Genomic DNA, 14,015 nt, shown 5'->3' on the forward strand with positions numbered 1-14,015 from the left:
CTGCTTAGTCCCAAGCCTTTTCTGACACACAGAGCACTGGTGTTTTTTCTTGTCAGCTCCTTGGGCTGTTCCTGACATGTCTCCATAGTTCACAGAGGCACTGGTCTCTGGTGCAGACTTGTACTTGGGGGACAAACCTGAGTTTGGTGCAGCAGTGTTTCTGGCTCTGATCTGGACTTGGTTGCAGTGGTCTCCATCAGCCTCTGTCTCCATCTGACCAGATGAACAGCTGAATGGAGCTCTCCAGTCTTCATCATTGTCAGTGTCAGAGGAGTGCTCCATGTGTCCCTCAGTCTCTGAGTGTAAATGTGGCTCTGTGCTGATGTCCTCTCCCTGTGTTTCCTCTCTGTGCTCAGTTTGTCTATGATGAAGCAGTGAGGACTCTTCTGTCTTCACACAGACAGCACTGGACTCTGGGACACCCACTGGGAGCTGGGGTGGGGAACAAACACACAAATATTAATATTCATATTTTGACTGAAAACAATCAGAATATTTCTTGATTTCAATCAGAAATGTGCTAAATGTTACTGTAATTTTCTTGGTTCAAGTTTGTTAGAAATATTGTTATACATTTATCAATCTCAAGATGAGAACAAATGCACAGCCTCCAGATGAAGGATCTCCCTGACCAGAGGACATCAAGTCAACAACTGGCCCTTAACACATGTTCTGTGTATTAGATAATGCTCCCTCTCCCTCACTGAATAAAAGATAACAGCTGCATTTGAATATTTCCTGTTAGAGCCAAATTGTACGATGTTTGGTTGGCCAGCAGATAGCGCAGTTGCATTGTGCCTGTGGGGGCCCTCATTTATCAACATTGTGGCGAGATGGGTGAGTATATTTGTGTGTATATTTGTGCAGCAGAGGGGGTATAACATTTAAGACCTTGTAGCACAGCTCCTCCTGCTGTAGACGCCACAAACACCAGCCTCATTTGAAAGGAACGCCCCAAAATATTCAGGTGTATATGTATATGTATATATATATATATATATATATATATATATATATATATATATATATATATATATATATATATATATATATATATATATATATATATATATATATATATATATATATATATATATATCTGTCTGTGTGTGTGTTCAAACTTAAACATGGTTCTGCTTTACTCTCTTTACAGGTGTTAGAGCGAGCAGGTCTGTGAAGAGACTGCAGTGACATTATTAGAGGAAATTAGTCTGTTTAGAGTTAAGGATGTGACAGGCCTTGGGGCCTGTTTGAGCTCTACACTGCTGTGTGCCTCTTTGTGTCATCCCTCTACAATTTAAACATTAGTTTCCATTAGTTTCCTGTGGATGACACAGTGCACAGGCAGTGACTAGATCAAATCCAGATGGACAACTTTACTCCCACCAAAAGGTACAAGAGTGTGCAGCCAGCATTTCATAGAAGGGAATATAGTGGCAAAGAGAGGATCTTTAACGTTCTCAGCCCTGATGTAGTAGTGTGTATGTACATTATATAGATTTATATATTTTATATTGTATACATATTAATTACAGGCCAAGTTGCGTCTTTACATCTCATATAGGACACTTTCATGTAGTCTACTTTTCCTCCTCACATAAACAATCATGTGTTTTTGATGTGACCTAAGCCTGACTTGGCTCATTGGTTTAATTGATGTGATGCCTTTTTATTTTCACTCTTATATAAAGTTTGCATTGTCCAGACACATGTTTTTTTACAATGTCGGAGCCAATTCAACTTTTACAGTGTTACAGACAGTGTTGGGAGTAACGGCGTTAAACTATAACGGCGTTACTAACTGCGTTACTTTTTCAGTAACGGAGTAATGTAACTAATTACTTTTCCTAGCGTCCTAACGCCAGCACCGTTACTGACAATAAAATGTAGCGCGTTACTTTTAATTGAGTTCACTCTGCTCTTCATCAGAGTCTCTCAGCCGAGGAGCTGCTGTTGTGTTTCTTTGGTTCTTTGGCTCACCTGTGCTGGGAGCGTGTCTTCCTCCTGTTTGACGCTCTGCTCCTCTGGCTCCTCTTTAATCCGTGGAGTCTGTGGAGTGTCCTGGTTCCTCTGGTTCTCCTCTTTGGAGCGACACAGTTCCTCCTCATACTCCGCTATCGTTCTTTCAAACAGCGCAAAGATCTCTTCAGCAGCCGCAGTCAGCCGCTCATTCACCAAAGCTCTCAGCGTTTGGCCTTTGGACATTTTAACAAAGTGTTTTTAGCTTTAGCTCCGAGCTAACCGCACACGGGGCTCTGTCTGCTTCCTGCTTTTTGTGCAGCAGAGTAGACACGGTTAGTGCACTGCTGCCCCCACTGGTCAGGCTGTTACACTCCTAAAATGCTCATGGATCACATGACCTTTCTCTTCTCCAGTGTTACCAGGCAGATTAACCAATCAGACCTTTAGAAGCTTTCTACAACGTTCTAACGTTATTCCCTCATCAAAAACTTGCCTGAAGAGTCGGCCGGTCATGATGACACATTTTGAAGTACGATATAAGAAAATATACACAATAAACTGTTCAAACTAATTTATGCAACTCACACAAAAGCCCTGAACCACAATTATCTCCAAACATAATCTACATGTTTGATTTGGTAAAAAAAAAAACAAAAAAACACAAACTACAGTTGTAAGGAGGACTGTGATATGTAATAGCTTGAATCGTGGCTAGTGATCACTGCAGGGTGTTGGGTCAGGACAGTAATAACTTATGTTCAGGTGTGAGTTTGAACAATGAGGAGTCCACATTCAGGTAGAACATTCTTTTAATGTCCAGAGTTGGTGTTTGTGTTTGTTTCTACACAAGAAAGAATAAACAAATACACATAATATATTCATTATAAATCAAAATGGTGGTTACACAACAAGTGGCCGCAAGTTTATTTACATAATGTTGTTAAGTTTACAGAGTGGCAGATAGGGGCCAGTCTGGTCTGTACAGTTATGACAGAAATGGACATAAATAAATGACCCAGGTTTAATGAAGTGCAGAATAATATGTGACATATGACAGATATGGCTGATGGAGAGATGTGTAATAAGGGAAACACCCCAACAAAGGTGTTCTGGATAAAGTTTCCACTTAACGGAGCGTAGTCGGATCACGTAGTCGCATCACGTAGTCACGAGACTGGCGTGTATAAAAACAAAAGTTGCACAAAGTCTAAAGCTGCACAAACCACTGTCAAACTATAGCTATAAGTTCTAAAGATAATATCAAATACACACAAAAATACTTAGATCTAAGGGACACTATGATTCAGACATTAAATAACTCTGAGACAGAGTCGATGCACGTAACGTCATGCAGTCACGTTGATAGTGGTGCAACAAGGGAACAACAACTGAACTAAACCAGTAATCAAGACAAAACTAAATGGGCTCTCTGGATAATCTTTTATACAACAGTAAATAAAAATCCTAATGAAACACTTAAGTGCAGAGTTTGTTTCTATAATGAGTTATTGAAGCGTGTTAGTGTTATTCAACCCTCCACAGCTCAAGTCTTATTGTAGTACAGAAAAGTAACAAAACATTCCGCACTAGTACAAAGAAAAAGTTCCCTCACCCCAGACAATTCCTCCAGCTCCTCTGGTGGGGCTCCAAGGAATTCTCAGCCGAGAGACATAGTCCCTCCAACTTGTCCTGGGTCTTTCCCCGGGCCTCCTCCTGGTGGGACATGCCCAGAACACCTCCCTAGGGAGGCGTCCAGGAGGCATCCTGAACGAGCCACCTCAGCTGCTCCTCTCAACGTGCAGGAGTAGCGGCTCTACTCTGAGCTCCTCCCATGTGACCGAACTCCTCACCCTATCTCTAAGGGACCGCCCAGCCCCCTCTGCAGAGGGAACCCATTTCAGCCACTTGTATCCTACCCTTTCGGTCATTACCCAAAGCTCATGACCATTGGTGAGGGTGGGAATGTAGATTGACCAGTAAATCGAGAGCTTTGCCTTTCAACACAGGTCCTTCACCACGACAGTTCGATACAGCAACTGCATCACTGTAGACGCCGCACTGATCTGCCTGTCAATCTCACGCTCCATTCTTCCCTCACTCGTGAACAAGACCCCAAGATACTTGAACTCCTCGACTTGAGGCAGAGACTTTCCACCCACCCGGAGAGGGCAAACCACCTTTATCCAGACAAGAACCACAGCCTTGGATTTGGAGGAACTGATTATTACTCCAGCTGCTTCAAGTTCGGGCTGCCAGTCCAGCCCCTCTCAAGTAGTTTGGTTCCACAGCCCAAGCTGGGTGTGGAGGTGAGGCCGACTATATCTACTCAGTAACACTCAGCCTCCCACACAGATCCCTCTGCATCAGCCCCATTACGGATCTTCCTGCAGGTGCTGGGTCCACGGGCCCATGTCACTCCTTCAGGCTGTGCCTGGCCACCAGATGTTCTCTGCAGAGCACCCATCCCAGACCTGGTTCCAGTGTGGGGCCCCGGTTACCCCAATTCGGGCGATGTAACTGGCCTTATTTGTGAACACATAATGAAAAGCTTCTGAACCACTCTTAGTGTGACCCGTCCCCAGGACCTGTTTGCAATGTGTGACCCTACCAGGGACACGAAGCCCCCGACACCATGGCTTCCAGGATTCTTCAGGTGCTCAAACCCCTCCACCTGGTTTTTAGGCCTTTATGGAAAACACAATTATTTTAAAGGACTATATTAAGCAATTGTTTTTATCTGTCTTACAATGTTGTTTCCTCATCACAAACAGACCTGGAGTTATGTTTTGTTTCATTCACACATATTTAACACACAGCCCCTGTATATTTAAGATGAGCTCTTATCTCAGATGTCCGCAGACTGAAAACACTCCATTCCACCTTATAGTCTTATGTGGTAATACAGGAAGTGCTTGTGACAGGATTTTCATTCAAAATGAAGCAGCAGACTCCAAAACAGAATTCTCTTCAAAACACCTCATGAAAACAACCAACTATTTTTCAGTCACTTTCTGTTCTGTGAGTTCTCATGTGTCTCTTCAAATGCTGCCTAAGTTTAAACCCTTTATTACAAATGGAACAGCTGTAAGGTCTTTCACCAGTGTGTGTTCTCTCATGTTTCTCTAGATTACCCTTTATGGCAAATGTCTTCTCGCATGTTGAACAGCTGAATGGTTTATCCCCTGTGTGAGTTCTCACATGTGCATCTAGATTACACTTTTGGGTAAATGTTTTCTCACATGTTGAACAGCTGTAAGGTCGTTCACCAGTATGTATCTTTACATGTTTATCTAGACTGGCCTTTGCAGAAAATGTTTTCTTACAAATTAAACAGCTGAATGGTCGCTCTCCTCTGTGAACTCTAATGTGTCTTTGTAAAATCTGCTTAGTTCCAAACCTCTTCTTACACACATAACACTGGTGTTTCCTCTTATCAGCTCCTTGGACTGAAACCATCTGTGCAGCTGAACAGCTGATTGGAGCTCTCCAGTCTTCATCATTGTCAGTGTCAGAGGAGTGTTCCGTGTGTCCCTCAGTCTCTGAGTGTAAATGTGGCTCTGTGCTGATGTCCTCTCCCTGTGTTTCCTCTCTGTGCTCAGTTTGTCTATCTTGAAGCAGTGAGGACTCTTCTGTCTTCACACGGACAACACTGAACTCTGCGACACCCACTGGGAGCTGGGGTAGAAAACAAACACACAAAAATTAATATTAATATTTTGACTCTCCTGAAAACAATAATAATACATTTTATTTGCCTTTCAAAACATCCAAGGACACTGTACAGAACAGATTAAAAACAGAAACAGGTGGGAAAAAACCAAACAATACAAAACTGTATTGCTGCTCTAAAAAGTCTTGGACCTCATATTTTTTTAAAGTTCTGACTGTATTTGTAGCACAGGGGGTGGAGCAAATTCAAATTGCACAAAATGGCGTCACTGAGCAATCAACTTAAAGTAGCTTCTTATAATGTAAACAGTCTGCTCAATCCGATTAAGAGGAGTAAGTACTGAGTAAGATAAATAAAGATGAAAAAAGAGGGGTAGAGGTTCTGTTCATTCAGGAGACACATGACAAACAGCATGAACAAGCGGAACAGTCATAACAGGAATGTTCATCCTTCAATAAGGCAGGTGTGTATGTTGATGTCCAATGGAATGTTTTGAAATTCTAAAAACAATAAAGGATGGGTCCAGATCTACATCAAACAAAGACATTATGAAGCTAGGAGTAAATCTGCAAATTGATTGTTGTTTTCTGAGTCTATACAGTATGTCAGAGACCAAGACATGTTTAAAACACACTGTGAACAAAACAGAACAGATTCATAAGTGTTTTGTTGAGTACTATACCAAGTTGTGTGTCCAAATAAAAAATGACAGTGAATCCCAAATAGACACATTTCTAGAGCTGTTACGTTTATCACAAATAACATAGGGACAGGGTCAAATGCATTGTGACTCACACTACACTTGGGCCTGCCTGGTCTGTCCGGCTTCCTCCTCTGCCAGCGGATCCAACTCACCACCAGGTGGTGATCGGTTGACAGCTCTACCCCCTCTTCACCCAAGTGTCCAAGACACGCGGCCGGAGGTCAGATGACACGACAACAAAGTCGATCATCGACCTCCACGTGCACCGATGGACACCCTTGTGCTCCAACATGGTGTTCGTTATGGACAAACTGCATAGAAGTCCAATAACAGAACACCACTCGGGATCAGATCAGAGCTTCCCAATGATCCCCCCAGTGTTACTGTCAGTGCCCATGTGGGCACTGAAGTCCCCCAGTACAACAAGGGGACATAGTCCCATTATTACATAAAGCAATTAAAAAATAAAATAATTCCTGATAATTGGAAGGAAGTCATCATTTCTGTGATTGCAATGGAGAGTAAGGATGGAACTAATGGCTCAATTTACAGACCAATAAGTGAATAAGTGTTTAGCCCAAAAAATGGAGAACATTTTACCAGAAATGATTAGTTTAGATCAGACCGGACTTAAAAAAAACAAAGCCAAATGCATGACAACAATCCCTCGTGCTTTACATATAATGCAACATGTCAAGGAAAGGAAACTGAAGGCCGCAATTTTAGGAATGGATGCGGAAAGGCGTTCGACTCTGTGAAATGGGAATTTCTGTTTAGAATAATGAAGTTTAACTTTCATGTGGATTAGGACTGTGCGGCTCTGTATATGCATCCTACAGCAAGAACCAAGGTCAATGGTTTGTTTGAGTGCCGTAGTTTATCTGTCTGTCACTATTATTTGCCATCTTCCTAGAGATGTTAAGCCAATGAACAAAGCAGTGTACTAATATTAAAAAGGTATGAAATATGTCGGGAAAAGAGCCTTGTCTTAATTTACCTGGAGAAACCAAATTTTTCATTGCCCATTTTGATGCCAGCAATGAGTGTTTGGAGGCTGTCAGGTTACAAAATTAATTTGCAAAATCCAAGCTATATCTTTCAACTAGAAGCCAAATATAAAGCAAAATTACATGATTAATTGGGACCAGCAGTCAATGAAGTATTTGGGTATTTGTTTGACAGAAGACTTAAGAAACTTTAAAGTTTCTAATTATGATCACAGAATATCTAACATAAAAACATCTAAATTGAATTTAATCCCTTTTCCAAGTTTAGCATCAATAGTGGAAGTGATAAAGGTGAAAATTCTACCTCGGTTACTATACATATTTCAAAATCTTCCACTTGAGGTGACAGATAAAGACTTTAAAGAGTGGGACAAAATTATCTAGAAACATATGGCAGAGTCCAAGGTTGCGTTTTAAATATAGAACTTCACAACTGCAAAAAAGTAAAGGTAGCACCGCCTGAAGAGTTACTATCAAACTGCTCAAGTCTTGGTGGGTTTGTGTGGTCCAGGGGTCACAAATGGAAAGACATCAAAGAAATAATGATACCACCAACACAAGTTGAAGATACAAACTGGAAACAAAAGGCTGGAAGAAGCATCATTTAATAGAACAGCAGTTGATTAAAAGAGGTGATGAGATCTCAGCAGTTTAAAGATTTGTATGGTCTCGGTGATCGGGACTTTCACTGATACCTGCAGCTAAGGCATCATTTAAGGCAAGAAATAAACGTGAATCTTGATTTATCTCAGACAAATTCTGAAAATTGTCCTCGATGCTTCTAAATCAGAGTTAAGTTAGGAGAGGATTGGGAAAAAATAAGTGAATATCAATGGAAAGCCAAGCTCTTTGTTTTGGAGGCACTATGGATGGAAGAACGATTTTCCCAAACCCCTGCACAGAGAAAGTACATAGATAAAAAGTGTTGGAGGTCTTGTGGTGCCCATAAAGCAGATCATTTCCACCTGTTTTGGAATTGCCCCTCAATAATCCACTATTGGACTGACATAAAAATGTTATAGATAAAGTACTAAAGATTAAAATTTGTATCTGGGAACATTGATATATTGAATTCGAGAAGAAATGAAGATCATAAAATACTGAGAATTCTGCTCTTGATGAGCAAAAAGGCAATCATCAGAAGATGGCGAACAGATCTGGTGCCTAAGAAGGACAAACGGGTAGATGTTCTGCTTATTATCTATAATATGGAGAGAGTGACTGCATCTGTGGCTGGAAGTGGACACATTAGTACAATTTAGAAAGGGAGGCTACAGTACAGTACAGTACAGAGACTGTGGATCAGACTAAGGGCTGTTTGGAGATGTCCTCGCAGTCTGAATTTTTTCTATGAAGCTACAATTGTTCCAAAACATTTGAATGTGTAAATGTTGATTTGTACACTGGTAAATACAAATTATATATATATATATATATATATATATATATATATATATATATATATATATATATATATATATATATATATATACATATTTGCTTTTGAAAATTCCGCTTTCACTAGTTTTGAGACATTTCTTGCGCCATTGTCTTGAAACAATTTGTGCCACGGCTGATTTGAACCTGAAGACAGCAGGGGGCGGGGCTAGAGGCACCGGGGTTGCTGTGGTAACGACTAAACTGGTTTATATACAGTAAAGGAGTAGCTAACCCTTATTCAAACAGTACGTGATATTATGAGGTGCATTATTAACCTTTCAATAAGTTTTATACCGGGTTGAATTGCATAGATAAAGCCTGTGTGACAACAAAAGTGTTAACATGTTAGCATTAGTTAGCATCCTATGCTAGCGGACCCTGACTTTTTTAATTAGGTCATGAGGTTCTGTAGCATCTAATGTTTGTAACCACTCGTAAAGCGACACTGCCTTATTAGCAGGGAAAACGTCAGAGAACAGTCCGCTAGATTAAGGCACTACCTAATGCTAACATGTTGTTTTCTGAAAAACTTGTTAAAGTTACAAGTGTCATCTATGCAGTTCACCCTAGTATACAGCTTATTAAAAGTTTAATAATGCACATCATAATATCACATAAAGGTGACATACTGTCTGAATTCGGGTTAGCTACTCCTTTACTGTATATAAACCAGTTTAGCTGTTGCCACAGCAACCCCACTGCCTCTAGACCCGCCCTCTGCTGACTTCAGGTTCAAATCAGCCGTTTTGCTTACAAATCGTTTTGAGATAAACTTTGTGCAGCAAATGTCTCAAAACTTGTGAAAGTATAATTTTCAGATTTGTACTGTAATTGTAGCTTTATATTTTTCTTTTCTTTGTATGAATGCAAAGTTGAATAAAACCTGTGCGACGTTGGCAGAGGAGCGCCCCGGTGGCAGAGGAGCCTTTACACCCTGGTTCGATGCTGCAATGCTTTTTGTTCTGTTTGTTTTTTAACTACATGGTATAAACCCTGTATGAATACGACTGCTGTGTTGAAGATGGATATTCTGGAACCAAAGGAGTTATAAATGTTACTGTGTTCTGTAAAAGTGTGCCCTTTGAAATATGAATAAAACACAAATAAAAAAAATAAAAAAAGAAAATGAGTATTATCTGAATTATCATGTCACATCGATGTCATAATTGCAATTATCGGCTGATACTTATCTGGGATCGATATTACATCACTGTTCCAGTCTGTTGGTACAAGCCTCTGTTTCATGCTTCATCTAATTGTACATGGTCCTGATAAACTGTGCTGCTCCAACCTTATGTGGTCTGTTTCACCTAACTTCATCCTAGACAATCATGTGGATAAAGCTCACCTGTGCTGGGAGCGTGTCCTCCTCCTGTTTGACACTCTGCTCCTCTGGCTCCTCTTTAATCTGTGGAATCTGTGGAGTGTCCTGGTTCCTCTGGTTCTCCTCTTTGGAGCGACACAGTTCCTCCTCATATTCCACTGTCGTTCTTTCAAACAGCGCAAAGATCTCTTCAGCAGCTGCAGTCAGCCGCTCATTCACCAAAGCTCTCAGCGTTTGGCCTTTCTGGACTTGGTTGCAGTGGTCTCCATCAGCCTCTGTCTCCATCTGTGCAGCTGAACAGCAGATTGGAGTTCTCCAGTCTTCACCCTTGTCAGTGTCAGAGGAGTGCTCCATGTATCCCTCAGTCTCTGAGTGTAAATGTGGCTCTGTGCTGTTGTCCTCTCCCTGTGTTTCCTCTCTGTGCTCAGTTTGTCTATGATGAAGCAGTGAGGACTCTTCTGTCTTCACACAGACAGCACTGGACTCTGGGACGCCCACTGGGAGCTGGGGTGGGGAACAAACACACAAATATTAATATTCATATTTTCACTGAAAACAATCATCTCAATCTCAAGATGAGAACAAATGCACAGCCTCCAGATGAAGTATCGCCGTGACCAGAGGACATCAAGTCAACAACTGGCCCTTAACACATATTCTGTGTATTAGATAATGCTCCCTCTCCCTCGTTGAATAAAAGCAGCTCCATTTGGATATTTTCCTTGTACAGTTGCAAAGTTTAGGGTTTTAAGGCCTTCAGTTTAGTTTAATGTGACTATAAATATTTACGTGAGGAGCAGCAGATAGATCCTTCTTTGATGCATTAGTTTCACATATAATTTGTCCCATATTTCGTGACACCATCATGATAAAACACGACAATGCTGATTTTCTTTATTCAGTACAGAACGCTGCTGTCAGTTCTACGCTGGCGTACATTTTGGCTCTAGTGACTCCTGCTCTAATTCACTTTCTATTGAAAAGTCATCGCCCCCTCTCTCTGTAACTGCTGCTGTCAGGCTCATCATTAATCTGCTCTACATGAGCATGGTGTTTTAGTTTTGCCTTTCAATGAAGATATGAACATTACGTGACATGTGAATAACAGCAACAGAAAACACTGTGCTGAGCAGAAGATCCTCCTTCACACACAATAAAAACTGTAACTAGACACCTTAGGACTGTCCAGTCCTTTCTGGAGGGCCCGTAGCTCCGCCTTTCACTCTTGCCTAACTTAGCTGTACCTTTGCCTAAGTGCGTCTAAATAAACCAAGTGCTCACTGGCTCAAAAAAGTGTATGATCTGAAAATAGGTCAAAATCGGTCAAAAAGCCTTGAGACTTTCCATTTCAGATTCATGTTGATCTTTGACGCTTACACCATAAACGAACATCCGTGGCCCCTACCCCCCTCCCGGACAGTTACTCAAAATGAGTATTCTGAAAAGACCTACGTATTTTCAGTCCGTGTATTTAGTGACTTCCAACACTGTGGATAAAGCTCACCTGTGCTGGGAGCGTGTCTTTCTCCTGTTTGACGCTCTGCTCCTCTGGCTCCTCTTTAATCCGTGGAGTCTGTGGAGTGTCCTGGTTCCTCTGGTTCTCCTCTTTGGAGCGACACAGTTCCTCCTCATACTCCGCTATCGTTCTTTCAAACAGCGCAAAGATCTCTTCAGCAGCCGCAGTCAGCCGCTCATTCACCAAAGCTCTCAGCGTTTGGCCTTTGGACATTTTAACAAAGTGTTTTTAGCTTTAGCTCCGAGCTAACCGCACACGGGGCTCTTGTTCTTCTTTTTGTTGTTTAACGGTGGTTAGCAATGATCTTAAAGGAGCGTTACCGCCACCTACTGTTCCGGAGTATGGATCTAAGGGTAGGCTCACTCAAAATAATAATAAAAATGAACTAAAATAAAAGGTAGAAAATCTGTTTATCTATATCCTGTGAAAAAAACATATCTCTGCTTTAACCTCCAAAGACCTGAACTCTTGCATAGGTGCTTTAGCAATTTCTCTTTGTTATTTGTACTGATTAGGACCTGGGGAGTGTAAAAAGAAAGAATTATCTTTTTTACCTGTGGCGGGCCATGCATTTGGCCCATTTGGCCTTCAGTGACTTCCCACTTACACATTACAAAATCACCTCAATGCAGGTTAGTCAAACAGCACTTAATTTCAGGAACATTTAAAACCAATAAACATGCACTGCATTCACAATTAAGCGAATGAAACTAAGTTCAGAAATACTATCAAAAAAAAAATACAAAATAAAAATGCGATTTAAAGATGCCAAACAAAATGCCACCAAAATGACGCAATGTGAGCGTAAACAAGTCTGTCCAATAAACTGCGCAATGTCGCCATTTCATATAGGACACCAACCCCACAATAACAAAATAAAGTAAACAGATCATTTGCATCATTTGTTTTTGACAATAGGCTATACAACAGCAAATACACTGTCCGGCCAAAAAAAAAAAAAAATTATCGCCACCAAAAAAAGAAAAAAACAAAACGTCACACACTAATATTTGGTTGGACTTTTGATTACGGCACACATTCACTGTAGCATTGTTTTGATGAGCTCTTGCAACGTCACAAGATTTAATTCCATCCAGTGTTGCATTTATTTTTCATCAAGATCTTGCATTGATGATGGTAGAGTCTGACTGCTGCAATGGGATTAAGGTCTGGACTCGGTGGTGGCCAATCCATGCATGTAAATGATATCTCAAGTTCCCCGAACCACTCTTTCACAATTTGAGCCTGATGAATCCTAGCATCCTCACGTGGACCCATCACCTGTGCGAGGATCCGTAAGAGGCCGGTGCAGAGAGATCTGGGCCGCAGTCAAAGGCAGAGGCTTCCACGACCGGATCTCCAAACATGGAGACTAGCTCTGGGGACATGGAATGTCACCTCGCTGGGGGAAAAGGAGCCTGAGCTTGTGTGGGAGGTTGAGCGCTACCGACTAGATATAGTCGGCCTCACCTCCACGCATAGCTTGGGCTCTGGAACCCAACTCCTTAAGAGAGGCTGGGCTCTCCATTTCTCTGGCTTTCCTCGCAGGGAGTGGCAGCGAACTGCTGCTGGCTTGCTCACTGACCCACACCTCAGCCTCCATGTGTTGGAGTTCACCCCGGTGAACGAGAGGGTCGCATCCCAGCGCCTTCGGGTCGGGGACAGGTCTCTCACTATTGTGTTTGCCTACGGGCCGAACAGCAGTGCAGCGTACCTGGCCTCCTTAGAGTCCCTGGGAGGGGTACTAGACAGTGCACTGACCGGGGACTCCGTTGTTCTCCTTGGGGACTTCAATGCACATGTGGATAACGACAGTGACACCTGGAGGGGCATGATCGGGAAGAACGGCCTCCCTGATCTGAACCTGAGCGGTGTTTTGTAATTGGACTTCTGTGCTAGCCAGTTTGTCCATATCGAACACCATGTTCCAGCACAAAGGTGTCCCATCAGTGCACGTGGCACCAGGACACCCTAGGTTGGAGGTCAATGATTGACTGTTGTCGTGTCATCTGATCTCCGGCCACATGTCTTGGACACTCGGGTGAAGAGAGGGGCAGAGCTGTCAACGGATCACCACCTGGTGGTGAGTTGGATCCACTGGTCGGGGAGGAATCCGGATAGTCCTGGCAGGGCCAACAGTATCGTGAGGGTCTGCTGGGAATGTCTGGTGGAGCCCTCTGTCAGGAAGGTCTTCAACTAACGCCTCTGGGAGAGCTTGTCCCTGATCCCGGGAGAGGTTGGGGATATGGACTCCGAGTGGGCCATGCTCTCCAACTCTATTGTCAGTGCAGATGCTCGTAGCTGTGGTTGTAAGGTCAGCGATGCTTGTCGCGACAGCAACCCCCAAACCCAGTGGTGGACACCCAAAGTAAGGCATGCCGTCAGGCTATGGG

General features: G+C 42.3%; 1 protein-coding gene across 1 annotated transcript; it reads right to left on the bottom strand.

Moving 5' to 3' along the window:
- Positions 1-2,756: 2,756 nt before the first annotated feature.
- LOC129456930 (zinc finger protein Xfin-like) lies at positions 2,757-11,903 on the bottom strand. The gene is made up of 3 exons (XM_055227991.1): positions 11,611-11,903; positions 10,131-10,610; positions 2,757-5,637 (listed from the first exon to the last, which is right to left on the bottom strand). Exons 1-3 carry the CDS (start codon positions 11,833-11,835, stop codon positions 4,963-4,965), a joined length of 1,380 nt encoding a protein of 459 aa, XP_055083966.1. The 5' UTR covers positions 11,836-11,903; the 3' UTR covers positions 2,757-4,962.
- Positions 11,904-14,015: the final 2,112 nt, after the last annotated feature.

Source organism: Periophthalmus magnuspinnatus, chromosome 16, assembly GCF_009829125.3.
Source record: "Periophthalmus magnuspinnatus isolate fPerMag1 chromosome 16, fPerMag1.2.pri, whole genome shotgun sequence".
Lineage (NCBI taxonomy): Eukaryota > Metazoa > Chordata > Actinopteri > Gobiiformes > Gobiidae > Periophthalmus > Periophthalmus magnuspinnatus.